The following is a 23,087-nucleotide window of genomic DNA, read 5'->3' as shown; positions in this document are numbered from 1 at the left end:
AAAAAACTATGGACAATAAGGCCAGTGCAATAAGGACTAATGACTCCTTCAAATTGCTTTGCACTTCCTAATAAATAATGGGAAAATGTGCCTGTATGAATAATTACAAATAACATATCAGTTGGTACTAGTCACTGCTGATAATAAGATTGATTATATAGTATATGGAACAAATGACCAAGATTTCAATCAAAAATTTACGTTCACACCTTCAAGTATAAAATTCTTCTGTTTTTGAAAAAAAAAATGAAAATGTATGATAGCGTTTTCATTTACACAGCAGTTTAATGCTTATAAAATAATACAAAAAGTTGTATACAAACATCCATAACAATGACAATTTTAAAGGATGGTCTTGTTTTAGTGCACCATATACCATAACAGGAGAAAAAATGTGCATATGGCATGAACATGTGATGGCAAATGCTGACACTACAAAATAAAATAATATCAGGGCAAGCTACATCACTTCCTTGAACAAAATTGTACAAAAACATCAGCTTCTAACTACTGTAGATATAACATAATACTGATAGTCACAGTTTAACAATGAGCAACTGTGTTTCTTGATGGTCTCCATCGAATGTAGTATAAAAAACAGTTCCTTTTCTGTCCATTATGTGATTCAGGTGACTTCAGTCATTGATGAAGAGTGATTCTGTTCCAAAGAATAGAGATAAAAAGCATAAAAGAGTTAGGTTTCAGTTCATTGACGTCATGAAATCATGTTTATACGATTTGAGATCAGGATTTCCTTTTATTATAAGAATGCTAAAGAGGTCCTCTCACTTCAGCAAATGGCATTTATCATGTAGATTAAAGTTAATACAAGGCACTTACTAATGTATTTTGATTGTCCATATTGCCTTCTTTGCTGGCTTTATTCATTTTTCAATTGCATTACACCAGGGATTACAGTCACTGCTGCAGCACACATGTGAGGTGGCCGGAACGGGAGCTGCTGTGCATGCACACCTACCGTATATGCACTCCCACGGTCCCGGCAACCAGAGAGACTGGCACTTTTAGCGTGCAAGCTTGACCACCGCTGCTAGATTATAGGGTGGTCATGATAGCATTAGATGCAAGCAATGTATAATACCATGGAAAAATGAATCAAGCCAGCAAAGGAGGCCATATGAAGAATATACTAGCAGGGAAAACAGTCTCACATGCCAATAAAATGACAAGACCATGTATACAACAAGGGGTTCCTGAACCCTGTGTGAGGTAGTGACAGGCCTCATGTATGAACGATGCTATGTATCTCTGAGAATGGTGCAAGAAACTTATTAAGGAGAGGCATATCGAGGTTTGCTGTGGTGCATCTGAGATGTACCACCAAAGTACCCTGTCTTGGTGGAGTAAAATACGTTAGCTTGTGCGTCCACTAGAATAGATAGTGGACGCTCTTGTTAACTAGCATAAAGTGCCTTGCAAAAGTATGTACCTCCATTTACTTTTTTCGTATTTTGGTACATTAAAGCCTTAAGTTCAATGTTTTGTTAATCTGAATTTTATGTGATGGATCAGAACACAATAGTCTAAGTTGGTGAAGTGAAATCAGAAAAATATATAAATAAAACTATTGTTTAGAAATAGAAAACACAAAATTGGCATGTGCATATGCATTCACCCCCTTTGTTTGGAAGCCCAAAAAAAGCTCTGGTGCAACCAATTACCTCCAGAAGTCACATAATTAGTGAAATTAATCCACCTGTGTGCAATCTAAGTGTCACACGATCTGTTATTACATATACACACCTTTTTTGAAAGGCCCCAGAGGCTGCAACACCTAAGCAAGAGGCATCACTAACCAAACACTGCCATGAAGACCAAGGAATTCTCCAACCAAGTAAGGAACAATGTTGTTGAGAAGTACAAGTCAAGGTTAGATTATAAAAAAATATCCAAATATTTGATGATTCACAGGAGCACCATCAAATCTATCATAACCAAACGGAAAGAACATGGCACAACACCAAACCTTCCAAGAGACGGCCGCCCACCAAAACTCACGGACCGAGCAAGGAGGGCATTAATCTGAGAGGCAGCACAGAGACCTAAGGTAACCCTGGAGAAGCTGCAGAGTTCCACAGCAGAAACTGGAGTATCTGTACATAGGATGACAATAACCTATACGCTCCATAGAGTTGGGCTTTATGGCAGAGTGGCCAGAAGAAAGCCATTACTTTCAGCTAAAAACAAAAAGGCACGTTGTGAGTTTGCGAAAAGGCATGTAGGAGACTCCCAAAATGTATGGAGGAAAATGCTCTGGTAGGATGAGACTAAAATTTGACTTTTCGGCCATCAAAGAAAACGCTACGTCTGGCGCAAACCCAACACATTACATCACCCAAAGAACACCATCCCCACAGTGAAACATGGTGGTGGCAGCATCATGCTGTGGGGATGTTTTTCAGCAGCTGGGACTGGGGAACTGGTCAGAGTTGAGGGAAAGATGGATGGTGCTAAATACAGGGATATCCTTGAGCAAAACTTGTACCACTCTGTGTGTGATTTGAAGCTAGGACGGAGGTTCACCTTCCAGCAGGACAATAACCCCAAACACACTGCTAAAGCTACACTTGACTGGTTTAAGTGGAAACATGTAATTGTGTTGGCATGGCCTAGTCAAAGCCCAGATCTCAATCCAATAGAAAATTTGTGGTCAGACTTAAAGGGCTTCTGTCACCCCACTAAAGTGATTTTTTTTTTTTGGGCTGGTGAAATTAGTTATATTGCGATATATCACAATATAATTGTGTCACTTACTTTGATCCAGCAGTTTCTTCAAAAAACGAAGTTTTATCATATGTAAATTCGGTCTCTAACAGCAAGTAGGGCGGCTACTTGCTGCTAGCTGCTGCAGAAATCCGCCCTCTCGTCGTGTTGATTGACAGGGCCAGCCGGGATCTCCTCCTCCGGCCAGCCCTGTCGGCATTTCAAAAATCGCGCGCCTCTGTGGATTCGGCGCAGGCGCTCTGAGATGAGGAGGCTCGTCTCCTCAGCACTCCCTCAGTGCGCCTGCGCCGATGACGTCTTCTATTTCGGTGATGTCATCGGCGCAGGCGCACTGAGGGAGTTCTGAGGAGACGAGCCTCCTCATCTCAGAGCGCCTGCGCCGAATCCACAGAGGCGCGCGATTTTTGAAATGCCGACAGGGCTGGCCGGAGGAGGAGATCCCGGCTGGCCCTGTCAATCAACACGACGAGAGGGCGGATTTCTGCAGCAGCTAGCAGCAAGTAGCCGCCCTACTTGCTGTTAGAGACCGAATTTACATATGATAAAACTTCGTTTTTTGAAGAAACTGCTGGATCAAAGTAAGGGACACAATTATATTGTGATATATCGCAATATAATTAATTTCACCAGCCCAAAAAAAAAAAAAACACTTTAGTGGGGTGACAGAAGCCCTTTAAAGATTGCTGTTCACAAATGCAAACCGCCCAACTTGAAGGAGCTGGAGCAGTTTTGCAAGGAGGAATGGGCAAAAATCCCAGTAGTAAGATGGTGCAAACTCATAGAGACTTATCCAAAGCGACTTGGAGCTGTGATTGCCACAAAAGGTGGCTCTACAAAGTATTGACCAAAAAAAAAAAAAAAAACATCTTCAAATTTGTGGGCATGTTCTGTAAATTAATCAGCTAATCCGGGCCTGGCTTTTACTGGGATTTAGCAAAACGCTGGGTGGCTGCTTACTCCCCACGATCCACTCCGGGTTTTGTACGTGGCTCATGTCCACAATTGTGTTTAAAAGTCAGCAGCAGGAAGCAGGGTGTGTCTGTGGAGTGAGAGGCTACAGATCACACACTGCAATTTACACCACGTGTGAAGGAAACACTGGCCTGTGGACCGATTACCTGAGCCGGCTGTGATCCGGCTGTAACTCAACTGTAAGTTGGCTGGAGTAAGCAATAAACTGTATTGAAGTGACTTTGTTGTGTCCCTGCCTTTCTTCAAAACTGGTCATAGGAGCCCACGGCATTACACCTGGTTTTGATATATTCAATTATTAGTGTGGCACAATGTTGCAAGCGATTAGAAACATTCAATGTGTAATAAACACCACATAGATACATGGGACACAGTATATCACAGAAGTGAGTCCACCCCTCACATTTTTGTAAATATTTTATTATATCTTTTCACGGGACAACACTGAGGATATGACACTTTGAAACAATGCTAATTAGTTAGTGTACAGCTTGTATACCAGTGTAAATTTGGTGTGCCCTCAAAAAACTCAGCAATTAGTGTCTAAACTGCTGAAAACAAAAGTGAATACACTCCTAAGGCTTCGTTCACATCAGCGTTCAGCTTTTCCGTTCTTCTGCCGCTTTTAGGGGCAGGAAAATGGAAAGGACGGATTCGGCACATAACCTAGCCGAACGGAGCCCATGGCCCCATAGAATATAATGGGGTCTGTTAAGTTTCCGCTCAGAAGAAGATTTTGGAGTGGAGACAAAAGTTGTGCATGCAGGACTTTTGTCTCCATTTCAAAAATCTTCTTTTGAGCGGAAACTTAACAGACCCCATTATAGTCTATGGGGCCCGTGGGCTCCGATCGGCTCAGTTATGTGCCGAATCTGTCCTTTCCGTTTTCCTGCCCATAAACGGGGCAGGAGAACGGAAAGGCTGAACGGTGATGTGAATGAAGCTTTAGTGAAAATGTCTAAATTGTGCCCAACGTGTCAATATTTTGCGTGGCCAACCGTTTTTTTTTTTTTTGGTTAATAATAATCCCTACACTGCGAGCTCCCTATACATAAGCTAAATATTCATTTTGGTTCAGTAGATTTAGTTAAAAAGGACGGATCTTCTTATAGACAAATCTTCTTATAGCCTCGGCCAATTTTATAACACTAATGATTCACATGGACTAGGAAAGAAAAATGGCTAATTGCGCAACATTTAGCCATTTTCACTTAAGGGTGCACTCACTTTTGTTGCCAGCAATTTAGACATTAATGGCATAAATTTACACAGTTATTGTTGAGGGAAGTGTTAGATTTACATATATGTATATATATTAGTCCTTTTGCATGGGCCACTCCAGGTGGTGTAGGTGTATACATAGAGATGTATGTATGCCCCCTTGTCAGCATACATCTCTATGTATATAATATATATGTGTAGGTGGGCTTATTGCTGCCCATTCAGATCCCCTGTTTTTTTTTTATATATATATATATATATATATATATATATATATATACATACATACATATATAGATGTGCCCCAAGCATCTATAAATATGTATGTACAGTTAAACTGTGCCCAGAAGCTCCCATGGATGTCCATCCCCTCTGGAATGTGCCTGCTGGGCAGCACCAGAGATGGTGTGCCTAACAGGGACATGGGAACAATGAGTTTCCATGACCCTGTGTGCAGCTTACCTCCGGCGCAGTAATTACAGCGCCAGAGGTATGCATTATCTTCACAGGCGGGAGGATCAAAGGATCCCCCGCCTGGAAGCGCGCTCCAGGATGTGTGGGCTAGCGCGGTGATGTCATATCACTGTGCCAGCCCACGTGGAAAGGGCTGAGCGTGGGAATACGGGAGCGAGGACAGCCAGGTTTAAATACCCTGGCCGTGCGGTGCTGAATAAGAGAGAACCCCTACCCACCTCCCTGAAGCAGAGAGCTGTGCAGCGCTCAGAAGATGAGAAGAGCACAGCCGGCGCTTAGAAGAGACCCCCCTCTGAAAGCCTGCGCTAGAGACAGGATCCCTACCTGCCTCCCGGCAGAGCGCTGTGCTGCGCTCAGGAGTCTACCCCCTGCACCCCCTGCAAAAAGGAGAACGCAGGCAGTGATGTGCTGCACTGCGCTCTCAAGACCAGAGTGAAGACCGCCCCCCCACTAAGAGGAGAGAGCGCAGCCAGCGCTACGAAGGAAGGAGCTGCGCTAACCCCTTACAGCCCTGCACATACCTGAACAGCCCAGACCAGAGGAAGAGGCTGGCAGCGCTCAGAAGAGAGGTGGAGGTGACTGAGTCCAGAGAAGTTGAACCCAAAGCAGCCCAGAGGAGGAGAGCAGAAGGAGGGAGCAGTCAGAGGGACTGAGAAGTTGAGCAGCTGGCTAAGTATCGCTTTCCCTGCCTCTTCCTTAACCCCTGCTGCCCTGTACCCCAGTAGTAACTCCTGCTGTACCTTGCTCTGCTCCCCCAGCCCACAGTCCCCTGCAGCCCCAGCCTCCCCCATTAACCCCTGCTGCTGCACCATTAACCTCTGCTACCAATAAGCTCTTCCTGCCATCCACCAACTCCTAACCCCTGCCTGCTGCTGAATCCTTGCAGCATCAACCCATCAGACCCTGTGTGTAGCCCAAGCATTAACCCCTGATACCCCTGCAGGATATTAACCCCTTCGCTGCTGCTCTCCTGCTGAACACCTCCATCCAGGAACCCTTGAATTGCTAACCCTTTCCTGGGTTACCCATGCCTAGTTAACCCACGGCTACTTTCCTGTCTATATCCCTGGCCTGCAAGTATTAATTATTGCAGTGCCACCATTGCATCAACCCCTTGTACCCCGTAGGGACAGTGAGTAGCCAGGCGGGTGGGTTGCTGATATACGTATGAATGTATGTTTGTCTAATGTATAGATAGTGTGTGTGGGGTGGAATGGGAATTGTGTATTGTGTAGTGTAGTTAGGTCTGTATTGTGTTTAATAATATTGTTTATTTTAGTACTGTTACTATACTGCGGTGTGTACGTCTATATGTATATGTACTTATATCCATTGATCTATAAATATATATAGATATAGCGTATTATTAGACTTGTATAATTGTATTGTGTAATAAATATTCTTTATTGTTCATAATACAGCGTATAGTGTTTTTAGTAGTTGCCACCGTATTATCCAAAATTTCAATAATTAATATTTCCTTTAACAGTTATACAAGGTGTACACTGACTACTTTACATTGTATCAAAGGGTCAGATCTTCAGTCCTGTCCCATGAAAAGATATAATAAAATATTTACTAAAATGTGAGGCGTGGACTAATTTTTGAGAGACACTGTATATATTATATAATGGTCACTTTATCTTTACTTTAATAAGTTGAAATGAAAGCATATGTTTTATTAGCTTAATAGAGAAAGACTGACTTACTCAATGAGGCTGTTGCCCCATTACTATATTTCTATATGTCTACTGGCATTGTTTCACTCCCTGAATTATATGTGCACTTTGGGTCTTAAGGTGCTCACTATATATTGTAATGCATAGCATTTAGAAACTATTTAAACTGAAACATGCTGATTGTAATATTGAATATTCTCCCCCTTTGTTCACTGCATCTATGAAGATCCAGCTAATGAACCTCTCTGAAAATAGTTTTCTGATATGCGGTATCAATTTCATGTCAGAAGATTTTAAAGCAGCATTCTTCTTCTCATGTACGGTATATTCTGTTTCTCCACTAGAGGGACCACTTGCCCCTTTTACGGCAGGATTTAAAACTCTATACATGTCACATTTCAAAAACATGTACTGATGCATCTTTCCCTTCACAATTCATTTTGGAATGTTTTTCACCTTTTCCTGCTACTCATCGTCTTTAAGTGCCGCGGAAAATAATAGTAATGTAAACTGAAAACTGAGAGCCTGAAAATAATTAATGTAACCTCTGTGAAGTATCTTGAAATGTTCCTGGTGATGTATAGACTTTTGAATCAATGTTTGCACAGGACAATCATTTCTATACTTTTACATAGAACAGTGATTGTCTCAAAAGACCTGGTCAACAACTATTCTATGTAAATATTCCAACAAGGCCTGTTAATGATGGAAACATCTTATTTTACATGATGCCCCTGTCTGCACTGTTTGGTAGAGCACTAGAGAAGAAGCTGGCTGAGTGCTGAATCTGTAAAAAGTGTGGGGGAGATTAATCTAGACAGGTGCAAAGTAAAATGGTCTAAGTTGTCCATAGGAACCAATCAGATTTCAGCTTTCATTTCCCAAATGAACTCTGAAAAATGAGAGATGGAATATCATTGGTCGCTATGGGCAACTAAGTCCTTTTCCTTAGCACCATTTTTGATAAAAGGCCTTTTAGAAGCCTATAAAAAGCCAAGTATAAAAGTAGTGTAGCTGTCTACACTACTTGATATATTTACTCTGATGGTCCACTTGCTATACTGGTAAAGGATTTGGTTTCACTACCTGACATTAGAATGTAGTCATCAGTCTCTGGGACCAGAGTGTATGTTTCTAAGTATTTAAGGGGGTTTTCCACATTCTCAGGATAGGCCATCACTAGCTCATCGGTGGGGGTGTTTAATGTAGCGGTTGCCAGAAGTTGACGACAGGTCTACACAGCACCAGCACAGTCAACATTGTAATAGATGGCGCTCACTACTACAGTGTTGCTCCCACTGAAGTCAAGGGAGCTTCGCTATATTAGCAAGCTCCATCCACTAAAATGTTGATGGTGTTGTGAAGCTCTGACGCTAACTTCCTGCAATGGAGCTACATTGAACAGCTAATCAGTGGGGGAGGGCAGGACAACTGCTTTAAAGAGCTGCATTTGAAGGCCATCAGATAGCCAATGGATTATTATTATTTTTAGTTTTGAACCTTAGTGAGCCAACAAGATTATATAAAGGAGGTTAATTTAACAAAGAATTCCACCGACTCCGTTAAATGTAAACATTAAAAGCAAGTTTTTTTTTCATATTCATAAACAGTGATTTCAGTATGCGCAATTGGTTCCACATAATTTGGAAAAGAGATTTCCAAGGTACAGTATAAAGACTTCTAGATACAGTAATGAAATACCTGTGCACTTAAAGTCTCCAGAGGACTCTCAACTCTGGGGAAAGCCATTAGGGGCATTCCTCGTGCATCTTCAGGCTTCGGCTTAGATGGCGTATCATGTGTTCCTTTAAAATTGTGTACAACGCACAGTCCCTGCAACAGCAAAACAAAGTGTGACAGAAAAAAGCTATAATGTTACTATTTGAAGGTATTGTTGTAGCTATTAAAGGGGTTGTCCTATTATAACAACTACTATCTGATAGGCAGAGGTCCAACTGCATGGGCCTCTCCAGATCACTGGAATGGGGGCCTATTTTCTCCTGTTTGGATGGAGTGGCAGTCACATTCAATACTCGTAGAGTTCAATAGAGCAGAAACATGCATGCGTGTCTGCTGCTCCACTTAAATGGGGGAATCGACCGATCAGACAATTATTCTATATCCTTTGGATAGTAGTGATGAGCGGCAGGGGCAATATTCGAATTTGCGATATTTCATGATTATGTGGTAGAATATTCGTCATATATTTGTATTCGAGATTATTTTTGTGATTGCAAAAAATCTGCAATGTAAAAGTCGCGTAAAGCGAATTCGTAAGAACACATGATACCTCCCTGCTTCTTGCTTGTGGGCCAGTGAGTCATTGGCTCATGAGCAACTTAAGCGGGGAGGAATCATGACTTCAGATAGAAAAAAAATGACGAATATTCAATATAGTGCTATATATTCGTTTTTTAGAATATTCATAATTTTTTTTTCATCTGAAGTGAACAGTCATTGGCCCACAAGCAACTTAAGCAGGGAGGAATCATGACTTCAGATGGAAAATAATGACAAATATTCTAAAAACACTAATATACTTTATAGCACTATATTCAATATAGTGCTATGTATTAGTTTTTTTGAATATTCGTCATTGACGAATATTCTAAAAACTAAAATATAACATCATAGAATATAGTGCTATATATTCATTTTTTAGAATATTCGTCATTTTTTTCCATCTGAAGCGAACAGTCATTGGTCCACAAGCAACTTAAGCGGGGAGGAATCATGACTTCAGATGGAAAAAAAATGACGAATATTCAATATAGTGCTATATATTCGTTTTTTAGAATATTCATAATTTTTTTTCATCTGAAGTGAACAGTCATTGGCCCACAAGCAACTTAAGCAGGGAGGAATCATGACTTCAGATGGAAAATAATGACAAATATTCTAAAAACACTAATATACTTTATAGCACTATATTCAATATAGTGCTATGTATTAGTTTTTTAGAATATTCGTCATTGACAAATATTCTAAAAACTAAAATATAACATCATAGAATATAGTGCTATATATTTGTTTTTTAGAATATTCGTCATTTTTTTCCATCTGAAGCGAACAGTCATTGGCCCACAAGCAACTTAAGCGGGGAGGAATCATGACTTCAGATGGATAAAAATGACAAATATTCTAAAAAACTAATATATAGCACTATATTCAATACAATTACAATTACATTGAGTAATGGGTTCATATGAAAAAAAAAACTAATATTGTTCTTTATAAATATATATCACACTATATTCTACATATTCGAGAATTCTAGCAAGCCAACTCAATAAGAAAGTTGCCTATAACCCGCTCTTACTCGATTAACGCGCATATTACATTGCCGATTTTTTGCATAAGATAAAATGTATTAAATAATAAAGAATATTCTAAATTATTACAGACTACAATATTGCAGCTTTCCAACATTGGCCCATAAGCAAGAAGCAGGTAGGAAATGGGTTCAGAAGGAAAAAAAAACAAAAAAACTAATATTCCTTTTTAAAAATACTGTATACATTACTATATCTCTTAGGCCTCATGCACACGACCGTTGTGTGCATCAGTGGCCGTTGTGCCGTTTTCCGTTTTTTTTTCGCGGACCCATTGACTTTCAATGGGTCCGTGGAAAAATCGGAAAATGCACCGTTTTGCAGCCGAGGCCGTGATCCGTGTATCCTGTCCGTCAAAAAAATATGACCTGTCCTATTTTTTTGACGGACAACGGTTCACGGACCCATTCAAGTCAATGGGTCCGTGAAAGAACACGGATGCACACAAGATTGGCATCCGTGTCCGTGATCCGTGGCCGTAGGTTGCTTTCATACAGACGGATCCGAAGATCCGTCTGCATAAAAGCTTTTTCTGATCTAAGTTTTCACTTCGTGAAAACTCATTTCCGACAGTATATTCTAACACAGAAGCGTTCCCATGGTGATGGGGACGCTTCTAGTTAGAATACACTGCAAACTTTGTACAAGACTGCCCCCTGCTGCCTGGCAGCACCCGATCTCTTACAGGGGGATATGATAGCACAATTAACCCCTTCAGGTGCGGCACCTAAAGGGGTTAATTGTACTATCATATTCCCCTGTAAGAGATCAGGGCTGCCAGGCAGCAGGGGGCAGACCCCCCCCCTCCCCAGTTTGAATATCGTTGGTGGCACAGTGTGCGCCCACCATCGCCCCCCCTCCCTCCCTCTATTGTAATAAATCGTTGGTGGCACAGTGTGCCCCCACCATCGCCCCCCCCTCCCTCCCTCTATTGTAATAAATCGTTGGTGGCACAGTGTGCCCCCACCATCACCCCCCCTCCCTCCCTCTATTGTATTAAATCGTTGGTGGCACAGTGTGCCAACCACCATCGCCCCCCCTCCCTCCCTCTATTGTATTAAATCGTTGGTGGCACAGTGTGCCAACCACCATCGCCCCCCCTCCCTCTATAGCAGTAACATTGGTGGCAGTGTGCGGTCTCCCATTCCCCCCCCCCCCCATCATTGGTGGCAGCGGAGTTCCGATCGGAGTCCCAGTTTAATCGCTGGGGCTCCGATCGGTAACCATGGCAACCAGGAAGCTACTGCAGCCCTGGTTGCCATGGTTACTTAGCAATAGTACAACAGTAGAAGATTCATACTTACCTGCTTGCTGCTGCGATGTCTGTGAACGGCCGGGAGCTCCTCCTACTGGTAAGTGACAGTTCTTTAGCAATGCGCCGCACAGACCTTTCACTTACAAGTAGGAGGAGCTCCCGGCCGGACACAGACATCGCAGCAGCAAGCAGGTAAGTATGAATCTTATACTGTTGTACTATTGCTAAGTAACCATGGCAACCAGGGCTGCAGTAGCTTCCTGGTTGCCATGGTTACCGATCGGAGCCCCAGCGATTAAACTGGGACTCCGATCGGAACTCCGCTGCCACCAATGATGGGGGGGGGGAATGGGAGACCGCACACTGCCACCAATGTTACTGCTATAGAGGGGGGGGGCGATGGTGGTTGGCACACTGTGCCACCAACGATTTAATACAATAGAGGGAGGGAGGGGGGGGCGATGGTGGGCGCACACTGTGCCACCAACGATTTATTACAATAGAGGGAGGGAGGGGGGGCGATGGTGGGCGCACACTGTGCCACCAACGATATTCAAACTGGGGAGGGGGGGGCTGCCCCCTGCTGCCTGGCAGCCCTGATCTCTTACAGGGGAATATGATAGTACAATTAACCCCTTTAGGTGCCGCACCTGAAGGGGTTAATTGTGCTATCATATCCCCCTGTAAGAGATCGGGTGCTGCCAGGCAGCAGGGGGCAGTCTTGTACAAAGTTTGTAGTGTATTCTAACCTGAAGCGTTCCCATCACCATGGGAACGCCTCTGTGTTAGAATATACTGTCGGATCTGAGGTTCACGAAGTAGCTCATATCCGACAGTATATTCTAACATAGAGGCGTTCCCATGGTGATGGGGACGCTTCAAGTTAAAATATACCATCGGATTGGAGAAAACTCCAATCCGATGGTATAAAAGAACTCCAGACTTTACATTGAAAGTCAATGGGGACGGATCCGTTTGAAATGGCACCATATTGTGTCAACATCAAACGGATCCGTCCCCATTGACTTGCATTGTAATTCAGGACGGATCCGTTTGGCTCCGCACGGCCAGGCGGACACCAAAACGACTTGTTTTTCATGTCCGTGGATCCTCCAAAAATCAAGGAAGACCCACAGACGAAAAAACGGTCACGGATCACGGACCCACGGACCCCGTTTTTGCGGACCGTGAAAAAAAACTGTCGTGTGCATGAGGCCTTATATAGAGTACCGTATTTTTCGCTTTATAAGGCCTCATGCACACGACAGTTTTTTTTTCACGGTCCGCAAAAACTGGGTCCGTGGGTCCGTGATCCGTGACCGTTTTTTTCGTCCGTGGGTCTTCCTTGATTTTTGGAGGATCCACGGACATGAAAAAAAAGTCATTTTGGTGTCCGCCTGGCCGTGCGGAGCCAAACGGATCCGTCCTGAATTACAATGCAAGTCAATGGGGACGGATCCGTTTGACGTTGACACAATATGGTGCCATTTCAAACGGATCCGTCCCCATTGACTTTCAATGTAAAGTCTGGAGTTCTTTTACGCTGGGTTCACACCTAAGCGTTTCGCAAACGCGCGTTTTTATGCGCGTTTTTTGTAATAGTAAACGCGCGTTTGACGCGCGTTTGGGTGATTGACAGCAGTGTTGTCCAAAGAGTCTATGGCCCAAACGCGCGTCAAACGCGCCAAAAAAAGCTCCTGTACTTGTTTGAGCGTCGGGCGTTTTACAGCGCGATCGTACGCGCTGTAAAACGCCCAGGTGTGAACCATTCCCATAGGGAATCATTGGTTCTTGCCTGTTGTGCGTTTTACAGCGTGTAGGAACGCGCTGTAAAACGCTCAGGTGTGAACCCAGCGTTATACCATCGGATTGGAGTTTTCTCCAATCCGATGGTATATTTTAACTTGAAGCGTCCCCATCACCATGGGAACGCCTCTATGTTAGAATATACTGTCGGATATGAGCTACTTCGTGAACCTCAGATCCGACAGTATATTCTAACACAGAGGCGTTCCCATGGTGATGGGGACGCTTCAGGTTAGAATACACTACAAACTTTGTACAAGACTGCCCCCTGCTGCCTGGCAGCACCCGATCTCTTACAGGGGGATATGATAGCACAATTAACCCCTTCAGGTGCGGCACCTAAAGGGGTTAATTGTACTATCATATTCCCCTGTAAGAGATCAGGGCTGCCAGGCAGCAGGGGGCAGACCCCCCCCTCCCCAGTTTGAATATCGTTGGTGCGCCCACCATCGCCCCCCCTCCCTCCCTCTATTGTAATAAATCGTTGGTGGCACAGTGTGCGCCCACCATCGCCCCCTCCTCCCTCCCTCTATTGTATTAAATCGTTGGTGGCACAGTGTGCCAACCACCATCGGCCCCCCCTCTATAGCAGTAACAACATTGGTGGCAGTGTGCGGCCTCCCATCCCCCCCCCCCCATCATTGGTGGCAGCGGAGTTCCGATCGGAGTCCCAGTTTAATCGCTGGGGCTCCGATCGGTAACCATGGCAACCAGGACGCTACTGCAGTCCTGGTTGCCATGGTTACTTAGCAATAGTACAACAGTAGAAGATTCATACTTACCTGCTGGCTGCTGCGATGTCTGTGAACGGCCGGGAGCTCCTCCTACTGGTAAGTGAAAGGTCTGTGCGGCGCATTGCTAAAGAACTGTCACTTACCAGTAGGAGGAGCTCCCGGCCGTTCACAGACATCGCAGCAGCAAGCAGGTAAGTATGAATCTTATACTGTTGTACTATTGCTAAGTAACCATGGCAACCAGGGCTGCAGTAGCTTCCTGGTTGCCATGGTTACCGATCGGAGCCCCAGCGATTAAACTGGGACTCCGATCGGAACTCCGCTGCCACCAATGATGGGGGGGGGGGATGGGAGGCCGCACACTGCCACCAATGTTGTTACTGCTATAGAGGGAGGGGGGGCCGATGGTGGTTGGCACACTGTGCCACCAACGATTTATTACAATAGAGGGAGGGGGGGCGATGGTGGGCGCACACTGTGCCACCAACGATATTCAAACTGGGGAGGGGGGGGGGTCTGCCCCCTGCTGCCTGGCAGCCCTGATCTCTTACAGGGGAATATGATAGTACAATTAACCCCTTTAGGTGCCGCACCTGAAGGGGTTAATTGTGCTATCATATCCCCCTGTAAGAGATCGGGTGCTGCCAGGCAGCAGGGGGCAGTCTTGTACAAAGTTTGCAGTGTATTCTAACTAGAAGCGTCCCCATCACCATGGGAACGCTTCTGTGTTAGAATATACTGTCGGAAATGAGTTTTCACGAAGTGAAAACTTAGATCAGAAAAAGCTTTTATGCAGACGGATCTTCGGATCCGTCTGTATGAAAGCAACCTACGGCCACGGATCACGGACACGGATGCCAATCTTGTGTGCATCCGTGTTCTTTCACGGACCCATTGACTTGAATGGGTCCGTGAACCGTTGTCCGTCAAAAAAATAGGACAGGTCATATTTTTTTGACGGACAGGATACACGGATCACGGCCTCGGCTGCAAAACGGTGCATTTTCCGATTTTTCCACGGACCCATTGAAAGTCAATGGGTCCGCGAAAAAAAACGGAAAACGGCACAACGGCCACGGATGCACACAACGGTCGTGTGCATGAGGCCTAAGGCCCCATGCACACTGCCGTGTTTCACAGCCGTGTGCGGGCCGTGGAACCGCGGCCTGGATCCCTCCTGAGAGCAGGAGCGCACGGCGTCACTGGTTGCTATGACGCCGTGCGCTCCCTGCTGCCGGCACAGTACAGTAATACACTGGTATAGATCATACCAGTGTATTACTGTATTGCGGCGGCAGCAGGGAGCGCACGGCGTCATAGCAACCAGTGACGCCGTGCGCTCCTGCTCTCAGGAGGGATCCAGGCCGCGGTTCCACGGCCCGCACACGGCTGTGAAACACGGCAGTGTGCATGGGGCCTAAGACGCACCTGATGATAAGACGCACCTAGGTTTTTGAGGAGGAAAATAAGAAAAAAATATTTTGAACCAAAAGGTGTGCTTTTGGTAGCTTTTGAACTAAAGGTGGTCTGTGGATGATGTACTGTTATGGGGATCTGTGGATGACGCACTGTTATGGGGGGATCTGTGGATGACGCACTGTTATGGGGGGATCTGTGGATGACACTGTTATGGGGATCTGTGGATGACACTGTTATGGGGATCTGTGGATGACGCACTGTTATGGGGATCTGTGGATGACGCACTGTTATGGGGGGATCTGTGGATGACGCACTGTTATGGGGGGGATCTGTGGATGACGCACTGTTATGGGGGGATCTGTGGATGACGCACTGTTATGGGGGGATCTGTGGATGACACTGTTATGGGGATCTGTGGATGATGCACTGTTATGGGGGGATCTGTGGATGACGCACTGTTATGGGGGGATCTGTGGATGACACACTGTTATGGGGGGATCTGTGGATGACGCACTGTTATGGGGGGATCTGTGGATGACGCACTGTTATGGGGGATCTGTAGATTACACTGAGGGGGGATCTGTGCATGACACTGAGGGGGGATCTGTGCATGACACTGAGGGGGGATCTGTGCATGACACTGAGGGGGGATCTGTGCATGACACTGAGGGGGGATCTGTGGATAACACTTATGGGGCTCTGTGGATGACACTTATGTCATCCACAGATCCCCCTAAGTGTCATCTACAGATCCCCCATCAGATGCATCAGTGTGGAGGGAGGAGGCGGAGACACTCATGGCGGGGCCCGGTGCAGTGACTCTACTCTAATACACCGGGCCCCGCAACTGTTAAACATTCAATCTGATCTATATCTAATAGTATATGCTCTGTACGGCTCTTAATGTAGTACCGTAAGTATAGCGCAGACCGGCATCTCCATCGGTCATGCGCCACCTGCCGCAGCTCCCTCCTCATGCGCCGTCTTCCCCAGCTCCCTCTGTCATGCGCCGCCTGCCCCAGCTCCCTCCTCATGCGCCGCCTGCCTGCTTATCTCACTTTATGAATGAACAGGCAGGCGGCGCATGACAGAGGGAGCTGGGGCAGGCGGCGCATGACAGAGGGAGCTGGAGCAGACGGCGCATGAGGAAGGAGGTGCGGCAAGCGGCGCATGACCGAGGGAGATGCCGGTCTGCGCTATACTTACGGTACTACAGTAAGAGCCGTACAGAGCATATACTATTAGATATAGATCAGATTGAATGTTTAACAGTTGCGGGGCCCAGTGTATTAGAGTAGAGTCACTGCAACGGGCCCCGCCTCCTCCCTCCACACTGTCACTGATACTTCGCTGGCCGCGCTGTGCAGCATAGCGGCCAGCGAAGTATTCGCTTTATAAGACGCACGGCCATTTTCCCCCCACTTTTGGGGGGAAAAAAGTGCGTCTTATAAAGCGAAAAATACGGTATATAAAAATTAGCTTCTGTCTGTCTGTCTAGACGTCTGCCTGTCTGTCTGCATGTTCTTTATGCGCGACCAAACGACTGGACCGATCTTCACCAAATTTGGCACACAGGTACATCAGGTGTCCGGGAGGTTTTTAGAGCGGGTCTCAGTTTCTCTCAGTTCCTGAGATATTCCCCAAAAATTACCTGCATTAGCTAATAAAAGCCAGCAAGCCTTTCACTTAAATCCGAACTGCCGTTTACTCGGTCACATGTCCCTTATTAGCCAATAGAAGCTCGCAGGTCCTACTCCAGGTTGCCATAACAACTGATCACAGGTTTTAGCAGTTAGCAGTTCCTTAAATATTCAGTCATATGACGTATGATGGCACAACTACACTGCTACAAGCATGGGCGGCAGGGGCCACTATTAAACAGATGGGTGCTGTGGAGTTCACTGTTAAAGAGGCAGCCACTATGAAAGTCACTGTTAGGCCCCTTTCACACGGGCGAGATTTCCACGCGGCTGCAATGCGTGAGGTGAACGCATTGCACCCGCACTGAATCCGGACCCATTCATTTCTATGGGGCAGTGCACATGAGCAGTGATTTTCACTCAGCATGCTCCTCAGGCCGAATGCACACTGCCGTGTTCCGCGACCAAGAGCCGTTCGTGGTATGCCGGGCTGGATTCCTGTTCAGAGCAGGAGCGCACGGCGTCATTGGTTGCTATGACGCCGTGCGCTTCATGCCGCCGCTGCTGTACAGTAATACACTCGTATACAAAATGAATGGGGTTGCGTGAAAAGCGCAAGCATCCTCAAGAAAGTGCGGATGCGGTGCGATTTTCACGCACGGTTGCTAGGAGACGATCGGGATGGGGACCCAATCATTATTATTTTCCATTATAACATGGTTATAAGGGAAAATAATAGCACTCTGAATACAGAATGCATAGTACAATAGGGCTGGAGGGGTTAAAAAAATAATAATAATTTAACTCACCTTAATCCACTTGTTCGCGCAGCCGGCATCTCTTCTGTCTTCATCTGTGAGGAAAAGGACCTTTGATAACGTCACTATGCTCATCACATGATCCATCCTTTTTCTCACAGATGAAGACAGAAGAGATGCCGGCTGCGCGAACAAGTGGATTAAGGTGAGTTAATATATTTTTTTTTTTTTTTTTAACCCCTCCAGCCCTATTGTACTATGCATTCTGTATTAAGAATGCTATTATTTTCCCTTATAACCATGTTAGGGCTCTTTCACACCTGCGTTATTGTCTTCCGGCATAGAGTTCCGTCGTCGGGGCTCTATGCCGGAAGAATCCTGATTATCCTAATGCATTCTGAATGGAGTGAAATCCGTTCAGGATGCATCAGGATGTCTTCAGTTCCGGAACGGAACGTTTTTTGGCCGGAGAAAATACTGCAGCATGCTGCGCTTTTTGCTCAGGCCCAAAAAACTGAAGACTTGCCGCAAGGCCGGATCCGGAATGAATGCCCATTGAAAGGCATTGATCCGGATCCGGCCTTAAGCTAAACGTCGTTTCGGCGCATTGCCGGATACGACGTTTAGCTTTTTTAGAGTGGTTACCATGGCTGCCGGGACGCTAAAGTCCTGGCAGCCATGGTAAAGTGTAGCGGGGAGCGGGGGAGCAGCATACTTACCATCTGTGCGGCTCCCGGGGCGCTCCAGAGTGATGTCAGGGCGCCCCACGCGCATGGATCACGTGATCACATGGCACGTCATCCATGCGCATGGGGCGCTCTGACGTCACTCTGGAGCGCCCCGGGAGCCGCGCGGACTGTAAGTATACCGCTCCCCCGCTCCCCGCTCCTACTATGGCAACCAGGACTTTAATAGTAACACTGAAAGCATTTTGAAGACGGATCCGTCTTCAAATGCTTTCAGTACACTTGCGTTTTTCCGGATCAGCAAGTGGAGTACACACCGGATCCGGACAACGCAAGTGTGAAAGAGGCCTTATAAGGGCAGATAATACATTCTACACAACCTTAAACCCAAACCTGAACTTCTGTGAAGAAGTTCGGGTCTGGGTACCACATTCAGTTTTTTATCACGCGCGTGTAAAACACATTGCACCCGCACAATAAAAACTGAACAACGGAATGCAATCACAGTCAAAACTGTCTGCAATTGCGTACGTACTCGCGCAGGTTTGCCGCGATGCACCGGGACGCATCCGGACATGCTCGTGTGAAAGAGGCCTTAAAGGGGTGGTCAATGTTAAAGGGGTGGGCACTGTGGAGGTCACTATTAAAGAGGTGGTCAAAGTTAAAGGGGTGCGCACTGTGGAGGTCACTGTTAAAGGGGCAGGTACTGTGGAGGTCACAGTTAAAGGGGTGGGATTGTGGAGGTCACAGTTAAAGGGGTGGGATTGTGGAGGTCACTGTTAAAGGGGCGGGCACTTTCGAGGTCACTGTTAAAGAGGTGGCCACTACTAAAGGGACTGGCAATGTGGAGGTCACTGTTAAAGGGGAGGGCACTGTGGAGGTCACTGTTATAGGGACAGTCACTGTTAAAGGGGCGGCCACTATGAAGGTCACTGTTATAAAGGTGGTCAATGTTAAAGGGGCGGGCACTGTGGAGGTCACTGTTAAAGGGGCGGGAACTGTGGAGGTCACTGTTAAAGAGGCAAGCACTGTGGAAGTCATTGTTAAAGGGGTGGGCACTGTTGAAGTCATAGTTAAAGGGGCGGGAACTATAAAGATCACTGTTAAAGGGGCGGTCAGTGTTAAAGGGGCAGGCATTGTGGAGGTTACTGTTTAAGGGTCGGCACTGTGGAGGTCACTGTTAAAGGGGTAATCAATGTTAAAGGGACGGGCACTGTTAAAGGGACAGATACTGTGGAAGTCACTGTTAATGGGGTGGGCACTGTGGAAGTCACTGTAAAGGCGCGGGCACTGTGAAGGTCACTGTTAAAGGGGCAGGCACTGTGCAGGTCATTGTTAAAGATGCGGTCACTGTTAAAGGGGCGGGCACTGTGGAGGTCACTGTTAAAGGGGCAGGCACTTTGGCAGTCAATGTTAAAGGGGCAGCCACTGTGGAGGTCAATGTTAAAGGGGCGCCCACTGTGAAGGTCACTGTTAAAGGGGTGGTCACTGTGGAGATCACTGTTAAAGGGGCGGGCACTGTGGAGGTCATTGTTAAAGGGGCGGTTACTGTAGAGGTCACTGTTATGGAGGAAATTGTTGATATCTTTTTACCACACGGAAACATGAAATTAAATAGGTGAAATATATATATATAAAAATGAGTTTCCGTCTGTCTGTCTGGACGTTCTTTATGCGCGACCAAACGACTGGACCGATCTTCACCAAATTTGGCACACAGGTTTATCAGGTGTCTGGGAAGGTTTTAAACTATTTTTAGGTCTCAGCTCTCTAGGACGTACCATTCCAGAGATATTCCCAAAAAATGAACTGCATTAAGCCAGCAAGCCTTTCATTCAAATCCAAACAGCCATTTACACGGTCACATGTCCCTTATTAGCCAATAGAAGCTTGCAGGTCTTACTCCAGGTTGCCATAACAACTAATTACAACAGGTTTTAGCAGTTTGCAGGTCCTTAAATATTCAGTCATATGACATATGACGGGCGCTGTAGAGGTCACTGTTAAAGGGGCGGAAACTGTGGAGGTGACTGTTAAAGGGGAGGCCACTATGAAGGTCACTGTTGAAGGGGTGGTCAATGATAAAGGGGAGGGCACTGTGGATGTCACTGTTAAAGGGGCGGGTACTGTGAAAGTAACTGTTAAAGGGGCGGGCACTATGAAGGTCACTGTTAAAGGAGCGGCCACTGTGAAGGTCACTGTTAAAGGGGTAGTCAATATTAAAGGGGCGGGCACTATGGAGGTCACTGTTAAAGGGGTGGTCAATGTTAAAGGAGCGGGCACTGTGAAGGTCACTGTTAAAGGGTAAGGTACTGTGGAGATCACTTTTAAAGGGGCGGGTACCATGGAGGTCACCGTTAAAGGGGTAAGCACTATTAAAGGGACAGGCAATGTAACGGTCACTGTTAAAGTAGTGGGCACTGTGGAGGTCAATGTTAAAGGGGTGGTCACTGTTAAAGGGATGGGCATTGTTAAGGTCACTGTTAAAGGAGTGAACACTGTGGAGGTCACTATTAAAGGGGCGTGCACTGTGGAGGTCACTGTTAAAGAGGCGGGTATATGTTAATGAGGTGGGCATAGTGGCAGTCATGATTAAAGGGACAGTCACTTTGAAGGTCACTGTTAACCCCTTAGGGACTGGGCTCATTTTCACCTAAAGGACCAGGCCATTTTTTGCAAATCTGAGCAGTGTCACTTTACGTGGTGATAACTTTAAAACGCTTTGACTTATCTAGGCCATTCTGAGATTTTTTTTCGTCACATATTGTACTTCATGACACTGCTAAAATGGAGTAAAAAAATATTTTTTATTTATAAAAAAAATATGAAATTTACCAAAAATTTAAAAAATTTGCACGTTTCAATTTCTCTACTTCTATATTACATAGTAATACCTACAAAAATAGTTATTACTTTACATTACCCATATGTCTACTTCATGTTTGGATAATTTGGGGAATGACATTTTTTTGGGGGGGGATGTTACAAGGCTTAGAAGTTTAAAAGCAAATCTTGATTTTTTTTTTTTTTTTCGAAAACACACTTTTTAAGGACCAGTTCAGGTCTGAAGTCACTTTGTGAGGCTTACATAATAGAAACCACCCAAAAATGACCCCATTCTAGAAACTACACCCCTCAAGGTATTCAAAACTGATTTTACAAACTTTGTTAACCCTTTAGGTGTTCCACAAGAATTTATGGTAAATAGAGATAAAATTTAAAAAATTTCACTTTTTTGGCAGATTTTCCATTTTAATAATTTTTTTCCAGTTACAAAGCAAGGTTTAACAGCCAAACAAAACTCAATATTTATGGCTCTGATTCTGTAGTTTACAGAAACACCCCATATGTGGTCGTAAACTGCTGTACGGGCACACGGAAGGGTGCAGTAGGAAAGGAATGCCATACTGTTTTTGGAAGGCAGATTTTGCAGGACTGGTTTTTGACACCATGTCCCATTTGAAGTCCCCCTGATGCACCCCTAGAGTAGAAACTCCACCCCTCAAGGTATTCAAAACTGATTTTACAAACTTTGTTAACCCTTTAGGTGTTCCACAAGAATTAATGGAAAATAGAGGTAACATTTCAAAATTTCACTTTTTTGGCAGATTTTTCATTTTTTTTTTTTCAGTTGCAAACCAAGGGTTGACAGCCGAACAAATCTACAATCATTATGGCTCTTATTCTGTAGTTTACAGAAACACCACGGGCACACGGCAGGGCACACGGCAGGGCGCAGAAGGAAAGAAATGCCACACTGTTTTTGCAAGGCAGATTTTGCAGTTTTTTTTTTTACACCGTGTCCTATTTGAAGTCCCCTGATGCACCCCTAGAGTAGAAACTCCACAAAAGTGACCCCATTTTAGAAACTACAGGATAGGAAGGCAGTTTTGTTGGTACTATTTTAGGGTACATATGATTTTTGGTTGCTCTATATTACACTTTTTGTGAGGCAAGGTAACAAGAAATAGCTGTTTTGGCACCGTTTTTATTTTTTGTTATTTACAACATTTATCTGACAGGTTAGATCATGTGGTATTTTTATTGAGCAGGTTGTCACGGAAGCGAAAATACCAAATATGACAACTTTTTTTGGTTGTTTGTTTCAGTTTTACATAACAAAGCAATATATATTTTTTAAATGATTCTTTAGTGTCTCCACATTCTGAAAGCCATAGTTTTATTTATTTTTTGGGTGATTGTCTTGTGTATGGGCTCATTTTTTTTTTCGGGATGAGATGACGGTTTGATTGGCACTATTTTGGGGTGCGTATGACTTTTTGATCGCTTGCTATTACACTTTATGTGATGTAAGGTGACAAAAAATAGCTTTTTTTACACCCTTTTTTTTGTTTTTTTTTACGGT

General features: G+C 45.0%; 1 protein-coding gene across 1 annotated transcript in view; it reads right to left on the bottom strand.

Moving 5' to 3' along the window:
• Nucleotides 1-267: 267 nt before the first annotated feature.
• Nucleotides 268-23,087, bottom strand: part of LOC122932060 (phospholipid phosphatase-related protein type 1) — a 193,532-nt gene continuing 170,712 nt past the window's right edge. Inside the window, exons 7-8 of the mRNA XM_044286248.1 lie at nt 8,793-8,924; nt 268-658 (exon numbers count right to left, since the gene is read on the bottom strand). Coding sequence (XP_044142183.1) covers nt 626-658; nt 8,793-8,924 — 165 coding nt within the window. The 3' untranslated portion in view covers nt 268-625. The remainder of the gene's footprint in view (nt 659-8,792; nt 8,925-23,087) is intronic.

This window comes from Bufo gargarizans, chromosome 1, assembly GCF_014858855.1.
Source record: "Bufo gargarizans isolate SCDJY-AF-19 chromosome 1, ASM1485885v1, whole genome shotgun sequence".
Lineage (NCBI taxonomy): Eukaryota > Metazoa > Chordata > Amphibia > Anura > Bufonidae > Bufo > Bufo gargarizans.
This window is presented reverse-complemented; position numbering and strand designations above follow the sequence as displayed.